This window comes from Bradysia coprophila, unplaced genomic scaffold (assembly GCF_014529535.1).
Source record: "Bradysia coprophila strain Holo2 unplaced genomic scaffold, BU_Bcop_v1 contig_663, whole genome shotgun sequence".
NCBI classification, from domain to species: Eukaryota; Metazoa; Arthropoda; class Insecta; order Diptera; family Sciaridae; genus Bradysia; species Bradysia coprophila.
The window spans coordinates 1-10052 of record NW_023503903.1 but is presented as its reverse complement, the minus strand read 5'-3'; the positions used below and the strand labels follow the sequence as shown (position 1 = coordinate 10052).

Here is a 10052-nt window from a genome sequence, read left to right as displayed (position 1 = left end):
TCTTTTTGTCTTATTTTCGCTGTAAATGGTCAAAAGTAGAAAGACACATGGTTCGTCAAGAATGTTTTTAAGTGAAGTGCCTATACTATTTTTAGCTGAAAAAGTGGGTAAAAGTAGGCTGACGTTGTTTTACGAAATTATGTTGTCACTTGACAACTCTTTCACGATCCTTATTGTAACAAGCGAGAGGTGTTGAAGGCGTTCGGCTTCGGCTCAGATATGCAAACTCTACACTTGCCTCGAAAACAGTTACCGAAGCTTGTTGCTCAAAAACTTATTCGTGAGTTTGCTCGTATCACAAAATTGTGTCCTTGTGTAATGAATTACTTTCGCAGCATCCAACGTAATCTACTTATTTTCGAACACCGAAATGGTAACAGGAGACGTAATATTTTCAACAGACTGTTATGATCAGAGCGAGAGAACCGAAGACTAGTTAATTATAACTTGCCTTGGGGTACTTGTCAAAATATTTCTTTCTCTTTCGTCATAACACTCTCCATACACAAAAAATGACTCATACTTCATTTAATTTATTTTTAAAAGTGTAAAATTTTCTATGACAGAATACATTGTACAGTTTTACCACCATCATTTTCCTAGTTTTTTAGGTCTTTTTTCTTCTAGAAAAAATACCCTATTATGGCCGGTTTGTCTGTCTGTCCGTCTGTCTGTCTGTCTGTCTGTCTGTCTGTCTGTCCGTCTGTCTGTTCCACAAATTTGGTAATTTTGGTAGCTCTCAGTCGGTAGTTGGTATTTTTGGTGGTTGGTAGTTTCGAACTGGATTAACATTCAAAATTGCAAAGCCACCATGAGCATATCGACACCAGGCAAATAATAATTATTTGTTATCTGATCACCGATAGCTCACAGTTAACATTGCAATTCGAAAATTTGGTAGTTGGTAGTTGGACTACCAAGGCTATAATTGACTTCCAAACGTAATTTTTGGGGAAGAGATGTTTACTATTCGAGAACTACGCACCGACTGACGCAATTATTCTACATGCTCGGCTATTTATAAATCGGAAATTTGGTAGTCGGTAGCTTTGGTAGTTGGTAGTTGCGAGATGGATTGACATTCAAAATTGCAAAGCCACCATGAGCATATCGACACCAGGCAAATAATAATTATTTGTTATCTGATCACCGATAGCTCACAGTTAACATTGCAATTCGAAAATGTGGTAGTTTTGGTAGGTCAAATAGTTGGTAGTTGGTAGTTCCAAACAGAAATTAGAAAAAAGACCTCACCAGGCTTTAGCCGGTCTATTCTTGTTCTAATTTCTCTAGGTTGCTAGAGAGTGTATTGGTTGGTTGTACGGTAGTAGGATTGATAATAATACTGGTCATTTGCTTGCCGTCTGTAACAGGTTAAGATATGAATTGACATCTTCAGACGAGTTTTTATAGATAAAAGATCGAATATTATTATTTTTGGTTGTTATCCGAAGACATAAGATTTGAGAGTCAGTCATTCTCATATCTATTTTATCTGGCAGAGATCAAGAAAACTACTTTGTCTTTTTTCGACTGAAATTGGTTTATTGAATAAATTAGAAAAAATTATGACTCGCTGTTCCGCCTAAGCAATTTCACGTGGTTTCTTCGGATCAAATGTTGGTTTTTTGATGTGATGATAATTGGGCAGCACTTTGCGTAAATGGTCCAATTGCATCGATAAAGCTTTCTGTTTTTCGATTGTTTCTCGTTGCTCGGAGCGCCTGCCATAAATCACCGTATTTTCCGGCAAGTTATGTTCATCGATCAATTTACAACCCGCCCCGATCACACAATTGTTTGACACCGTTACCAAATTGGAAACGTAGCTCTTACATTCAAATACATTTCTTTCGCCTATGGCTGAGGCCTCAACGGTGCAACCGACTTCAAACACATTATTGGGACCAATAACTAAAGTCGGGCCTGGGTTGTCCAGGTCAACTTTGCCGGTGTCGTGTATGATCGTGGCGTATTCTTCGATTAGACAATTTTCACCAATTATTATTGGGCCCGATTTCGCATTAACAGTTGCATGTGGATGGATAACACAGCCGCTGGATATGGTGACTTCACCAATGAGTACCGATTCGTCATCACATATCACAGTTTTCGGGTAGATTTTCAATCTGATAGAAGAAAAGAATAATTGGGTCAGACATGCTAGCTACTAATAGGAACTCGTTAATCTCACTTAGATTTACTACTCATCTTGGTCCGTTTAGAAACAAATCGTAAAATTAATGGAATTTCGTAAACAAAAATATTGTAAAGTTCTTGCGGTGCTCTAATGTCAAAAACAGTCAAAACAGTCAATATAAAACAATCAATAGATGGCAATATTTTCTTCGTGAAGAGCGTAGCGGTATATTTTCAAAATCAACTTTGACCACAATACTTACATGATGGCGTATAAAAAGTCTCTTTGGTCATTTTTATCTTCTTAATTTGTTAATTTTAATTAATTGTAATAATGAACACGTATCAGCCGAGGTATCAGCAATTATATTATCCGTATTTACTTCACACCGGAATTTCCCTCCTTTCTTTAGAGGCTACACTAAAAAGACAACCGTTCTCCAAGGATTTTCAGATGATTTTTACTGATTCATGATGCATTTTCAATTTTTAAGGATTATCTTCTTTTTATTCGATTTTCTTGAGCCTTTTAAAGGATTTTTTATGATTTTGCAGATTTTGTTGAGGATTTTCTATCAATTTGAGGATTTTACTTAGTAAAATTCTGAAGGATTTTCTATGAATATTTGCCCCTCGCGAATATATTTAATTATTTGCTACAAATGTATTATCTCATATATTCCCCACAAAAATTCGATACCAATTTTCTACAATAAATTTTTTCATTTTTCAGCATTTAGCTTACACTCTCCTGACGATTTTATTATTTTCAAGAACCATGGAAATTTTCCAAGTGAAGTGTGCAATTGCACATAAGCCAGGTGTGGAATAATTCGACGCACCACACTTTATGATAACTTTGCACAATTTTAAACAAAAAAATCATCTCTCGTGATGAAGGTGACGCGGATCAGATACGTAGGTGACACACCACACTTGATGAAGATATGTGGATTTTGATCCAATAAATTCACTTCTCGTGATGATTATCGTCGAAAGGGATACTTTCTATGTAGAATCTTCAGAAGAGGTGTGCTTCCGCGTATTCATTTTACAGACATTCACGGTTAATCGGCTACAAACAGCAAAGGCATCGCCATCAAATTATCGAATACTTATTTTCTGCATCTTACCAACATTTTCTCGTCAGAGATCATCGCGTAGCTGAATTCTGTGTATAATGTATACTTTCGATTTAAATAATTATAGTTACAGAAACAATTTGGATTGCAGTCTCTTTTCAATAACAAAGATAATCAATCTGCTATCGCTATCGACCACGACGAAAATAGTTATTTGTTCAACGAGTGAAGAAAAATGGGAAATTGCATTTGGAGGGGAGAAAATAACTATTTTCTCGCATGAGTTGTGAAAGAATACATAACCAGCTGTACCTTTACATAACTCTGCATTATATAAGGCATAGCTAACTATCGAAAATACTTAGATCAAATCACTATATGCCTTCACTTCGGTGAACGGTTAAGGAAAGGTAATTGTAGATTATTCTGTTGGAATCCTCCGAATATCAGCGTCAGGACGAATTAAATGACTTAAGCTCAATCCGAATATGGATTTATTACGAGCAATAGAATTTAGATGTAGTTTCCGAGAAAGTTCCAAACAGAATGAACATGAACAAAGTATGTTCACAACTTACTAGATTGAATATTTAGTAGATTGCTACAATCCAACACTCCTCCTCAATCTCGAAATATTCATTCTACACGTTAAATTTCCAGAATTAAACCAAATGCTCCTCCTGAATGTCGAATGATTTGAGTTGTTGCAGGAACACATGAAACCCACATCATTCCGACCATTTGATGTACTATGATTGATCACACTAACTTTCGTATAGCTGAACAATCAAGTTGAAATTTTTCTGTTAGTGCCACCAATGCAGCAAGCTCGCGTCTCTTTTATCCACAGATATGATCCATGAACAGTGTCTCATCCGCACGTATGAACATTGCCAAAGCCAGCGTCAACATTCAAACAACAGTTCCCATTGTCTCTATCTCCGTTCTTCTTACAAGTGAATCCTAATGTGACTACCTTCGTTTAAACTTGGAAGTTTACCGCCACCACTTGACTGTGCATCTGCACCGAATTTACCTTTAGTTGCATCCGCAATTTTACCCTCAGTTGCGTCCGCATTTTGCCCTAGTTGCATCCGCATTTTGAATTTATTCTTGAACCAGATTGTTCCTTGACACTACCCACAATTGCTTCGTTTCTCTGTTTGTCGCTACTTTACATGCTCTTCATCTTCCTCTGCGACATCCACAATTCACGCCGTAAGTGTGCCTAAAATTTGAAATTTAAGTGAACAATTCGATGAAAAAGTGAACCGAAAAGTAAATTTCAACGCTTCCTTGTATGAAAATGACGCTACGTTAGAAAGACCTCCGCACTTTCAATTTTGAATTTCGACCACACTTACGGCGTGAATTGTTTTGTTTCTCCCGTTTCTCCGTTATGTGTCCGAAATTTGATTCTGTGCTTTCTCCCGATTTTCATAATAAAGCCAAATTTAATTCACTTATTATCCTGTTACTGGGCCCATAACCTGTTGGAATCCTCCGAATATCAGCGTTAGGACTAATAAAATGACTTAAGCTCAATCCGAATATGGTTTTATTACGAGCAAAAGAATTTAGATGTAGTTTCCGAGAAAGTTCCAAACAGAATGAACAAAGTATGTTCACAACTTACTAGATTGAATATTTAGTAGATTGCTACAATCCAACATATTCACCTCTGTCCACATGTGTATTTAGACACCTGGGGAGGTTTTGCATGAGCCCAAGGCGAATGTTATAACCCCATATGTCTAAATAAACATTTGGACAGAGGTGAATACGCTATTTTATCTACCGACGGCGAAATAATAGCACTTTTTCACTGCTATTATTTCACCTAGGTAGATAAAAATATTAACTCATCGACTCATTTCATAATTTATAACCTGTTACAGACGACAAGCATATGACCAGTATTATTATCGGGTCTATTACTTCCTTCTATCAAAGTATTTTTAATCTGTTGATGTCAAATCTTGTACTTCATTCTTTTAACATGCATTTTACTATAAATAAAGGACCATACTACACAGAAATTGTCATTATTTTTGTCGTTGTTATCTATAACAGATGACAATAAAACAATATGGTTCAATTTAAAAAGAAAACTATGATTTCCCGCAAATATAAAAGCACAGTCGCTACACTCTAGTCGTTTTTCGTGTTATTTTTGTTTATTTTTCTTTTCTTTTTTATTTCTTTTATTTTGAATAAATTTTCCGTTTTGCTCTTAGAAATATCACAAAGTGTTCCAGTATCGATATTTAATGAGAGAAGTTTATCATACGAACCGATTGTAATATATTATTCTGTTAGCAATAATTCATTCTCGTCACCGTCGAGCCAACCAGTTATGCTTCGGCCTTAAACGTGAATGGATAAAAATATTTATATTGGCTTCACTTTTAATAAAGTACAATATTTTTGGTTGTTGAGTGTATATAGTGTAATGTGATGGAAAAAACCAGTTTTTTGACAAGTGCAAAAATTGGTTGAAATTATCTCGCGCCGATTTTGCGTACCCGAGGTACATAACTTAAGTGAAAAAAATTAAAAATTGTTTTCATATATATGCGTGGCATGTAGATCTACATATACTTGTTTTAAGTGTACTCCCCATAACTACTTGTGTCGATAATGCAAATTTATTTAGTGAATTTAAAATTTATGATGTTTTAAATGGAGGTCAATAAAATATCACAATTCGACGGTGCATTGGATTAAGTATATTTGACCACGAAATGACGATATGGCACATTGTTGAATCGTTCTGCCTTTTTATTTTATTCCCAAAACGAATAAAAATTGAGTCACGTGTTTGTATTACATTTCGTTATTTATTTACGTTTTGTTTTTGTTTTCAAACTCACATGAGCGAAAAAATATTCTGATGACTATTCGAATAGTCTCGATCCGCGATCATTAATTATATTCGAATATTTGCTGCTTTTAGTTTCAATGGAAGTTAGTCTACGAGCAATTAAATTCCATTGAATTTTGTTAATTATCGAGATTTGATTTTTTTTTCTCTCAAAAAGATTTTAATTGTCTGATAATTGGTTGTGATTTATTCGTAAATGCATGGTGGTTACGCATACAACCTTCGAAAATTAATGCAATTAAATCCGATTCGCAGCTAATATACTTATATGTTTGACTGTTTCAATGAGAATTCAATCGATTTTCAAGATTTAATCTTATTGTTTCTGAAAAAAAAAAGAACTCAACTCATTTGTGTTTGATTGATGGTGGAACTAATATTTTAATGTTTTGTATTTATATAGACTTTACTTCTGTTGATGTAACAGAATGATAGAAAATCTTTTACTTACTTTTATCAAACATTTTCATACAAAATATCTCATTTATTGATGCCGTTCGCTGTCGACAGAAGTTCATTCATTCATTTACCTTTCAATTTTACCTTGAGACAACATATTCAGAGTCATTTTTCCAAGTTCTTATTTATGAAAAAAATGCTTATTATGTCTTGCATTTTAACGAACTATTCTTTGCACTCAATTCGTGCAAGAAATAGGTAATGCAGTTGCTTTGTGACACTAATATTTCATGTGAAGTTCATTGTATCATTAGCAATGTTAGCAATATAATGCGAAAACTATGATACATCTGTAAGAGGAATTCTTCCCAATTGTAAGTTAACTGACACAAATCCAGACGACATATTTTTTATATAGATTCCTCTCCTCCTTTATTCAATAGTAAAACGCTAATTGATTACTCAGAAATTACTGATAAATCGTGCTAGTATCGGTCACGAATATTATAGATTCACATGACTAATCAGATATTTTATTGAATCCTTGTATTACGTAGTTAAATTAATTGTTCCAATGTTTATTTATCATAGGCCGTATAATAACTTGGGTATGTGGTATTTCCAGAAAAAAAATATGATCGGAAACACTAATCACAAATTCTCAGCTACTAACATTGCACTGAATCAAGCACGAATAAAACAGAATTTGTAAGAGTGATCTCCTCGACATAGCAGCCAAAATCTACAGTCCAAGACAGATTCGTAAATAACTGTTGTAAGGCTGATATAATTCTACTGCAATTTCGCAATTTTATAATATAAATAGAGAGGTAGATTTTCCGGTAAAAACATCTTTTCGGTTCTATGCAACTAATAAGGAAGGACTGCCTCTGAAGATATTTATTATCTTCACAAACTGCAGGCATTTGGAGTTCTTTTAAAATCACATTGTTACAATAGATGTTGAATCTTTTACTTCATTAGTTACGACATTCTTTCTGCTACATAAGCCTCGATCTTATACATTATGTCGGTAAATGTTTCTTAGCCAGTGGTTCACTTCGATTTGATATTGTCATAAATTCGAACAAAGAAATTATTTTCATGCAATTGGTCTAAGTATACGACCTTTTTATTTGAGTTTTTACAAGATTTTCAAGACTTTGTTCTATTTTATTTCCACATTCAACCTGCGAATACAGCAATAAATACATTGCGCTGTTATCAATAAAAAATATAAAAAAGCAATTGCCTATCTTTATCTTATCATTGGAAAAATTTAAGTAACAAGGTAATAAACAGTATAGAAATATAGTTAAAGCTATAGATATATACCAACCATATGATGTTGGTGTATAAGGTATATTTTTAGGTATTTCTAATTTCACATTAGTTCACTTGCTATCTTCAGATAGATTAACCATGCAAGTTTCGTGCGGTTAATAACGTATTATATTACATGCGGGCGATTATTCTAACGACGACAATACTAACTTCAGGTAGCTTACAATTACTTATTATGTTTATAATGAACTGACTGCAAAAACATGTGATTTGTAATGTTTATAGTGTATACGGATGGTTGTAAAATTTTGCCGATTAGATTTCAGTGAAGCTATTTTTGCTTTGTGGTAAGTAATATGAAACGCAGAAAAATAATTTTTGTACATTTTGAACTTGAGAATGCATTGAAATACGAAATTTTATTAAAAATGTATATACATAGAGAGGAAACTAAAATAAATACAGAACGACTTGTTAACTAAGTACATGTTTGCATACCGCATCAGGCTTGTTAAAATTGTAAATTAGTGGTCGATGGAAATAGATTGCGCTTGTGAATTAAGCTGACACGATCATTTTTTGTGAATTAATTTCCTTTTACCACATAAACCAACCAAATAAATCTCTGTGTACATTTTCTTAAAAAATTAACAGCAAGAGACATTAATGCTTTCGTTTTAAAGCTAATAACGACGCTCTATTTAACGAGCGACCAAGTCCATATTTTTACCAGGGTCTTATTAAGTAGCAGCAAAGTGTTATCAATATTTGTTAAGAAAATTGAAGTACAAGATTTGAAATCAACAGATTAAAAATATGTTGATTGGTGTAATAGGGAAGATAATACTGGTCATATGCTTGCGGTCTGTAGCAGGTTAAAGTAACCACACAAAAATATGACTAGAATTTTCAATTTGCATTAAAGACAAAATTTGAACTTAATAAAATTGTTCTCTACAGTAGCAATTAAATCTAACCAAATCAAACATCAAACAATCATCGGTAACGATATTATTTATATCAACCTCTCTACTCTAATTCAATTTCCATTTTTATGAAACAATTGGCATTCTTAAACTACTGAACAATCATCGATTGGCTTTATACATTTCAGTGTTACATTAAGTGGGGCCCATGCCAATGTGTTCATAACTGGATATTTACTATTAAGTTTTAATAAATACTTACCATAACTTACAAAGTCGAAACTTATACCTGTTGCTCAGTGTATTTTATTTCACCACACTCGCGGTATTGAGTGGTTTAAGCACAAGAATTCATGCTAAGTAAATAAATAACGATATGCTAAACACGTGAACAATTAATAAATATTGAATTTATTAAAAAAAATGTATTCGTAGAATGAACCTAGACTTAGACGCATGAATAATTTTTTTGTTATCGTCACAACTTGTTTTATCTGTTTATAAATTTTGATTTCTTATCAGTCAGTGGAGAGCTTTTGTTCGGAAAAATGTGATGATAAGACACTAAAAATGCAGACAATGTTAAAGAAGAAGACACTAATACATTCGTCTTGAAAAGAAAAGTGGAAAAGTTTTAAACAAAATACTCTATCTAGTAAACGAACTTTAAATTAAAGTGAAACAAAATCATTATCTAAAAAAAAATATTGGAAAAACGAGTCAGTGATATTTCAAATAAAATTAGATGTTTTTTAAAATGTGCCGATGCTGTCAAAGGTGAGTCAAAACTATATTTAAGTTACAACCAACTTCCTATATTTATTAATTGTTACGGAATTTCATTGAGAATATATTTCGCTTATTTGATTATTAATAAGTAAAGACCTTTCAGCACAACTAAGAATTTAAAGTGAAATGAATTCGATATGCAGCGCAATTTTCGTGTTTTATTGATGAATCACTTGTTGAAGAAATTCAACATTTTGACTTGTTGATTGAAATGTCTCGTTCGCTCCATTATTTACAAATTAAAATTTACGCCTCAAATACCGCAATCTTTGTCGTGATCGATAATATTTAATTCGGGAAATTCCGCGACAAATGGAAACATCAAACTTGTAGGAAAATGAACTCCTCTCGCTGGCATTCCTCAGGTGGGTGTAAATCTTTCTCATCAGTTTCGTAGTTTTTTAATCGTTTAACAACGAATGCTCATCTTATTGCTTTTTTATCAGCACAGAGATATTTTTCCTCGCTGACATACATCAATAACAATGCACAATTGTTGTTTTAAACAAATGAAGTCCAAAGACAAAATTATTACGAGCGGTGTTTCCT

The 10052-nt window shown here is 33.3% G+C and overlaps 1 protein-coding gene and 2 long non-coding RNA genes across 3 annotated transcripts; 2 read left to right on the top strand and 1 right to left on the bottom strand.

Moving 5' to 3' along the window:
• Positions 1–1523: 1523 nt before the first annotated feature.
• LOC119083444 (dynactin subunit 6-like) lies at positions 1524–2342 on the bottom strand. Its single transcript, XM_037193166.1, has 2 exons — positions 2195–2342; positions 1524–2129 (listed from the first exon to the last, which is right to left on the bottom strand). Exons 1-2 carry the CDS (start codon positions 2209–2211, stop codon positions 1586–1588), a joined length of 561 nt encoding a protein of 186 aa, XP_037049061.1. The 5' UTR covers positions 2212–2342; the 3' UTR covers positions 1524–1585.
• Positions 2343–5683: 3341 nt separating this feature from the next.
• Positions 5684–9396, top strand: LOC119083445. Its single transcript, XR_005088862.1, has 2 exons — positions 5684–5751; positions 9237–9396. It is a non-coding gene; the product is annotated as an uncharacterized LOC119083445 (long non-coding RNA).
• On the top strand, positions 7664–8965 carry LOC119083446. The gene is made up of 2 exons (XR_005088863.1): positions 7664–8003; positions 8903–8965. It is a non-coding gene; the product is annotated as an uncharacterized LOC119083446 (long non-coding RNA).
• Positions 9397–10052: the final 656 nt, after the last annotated feature.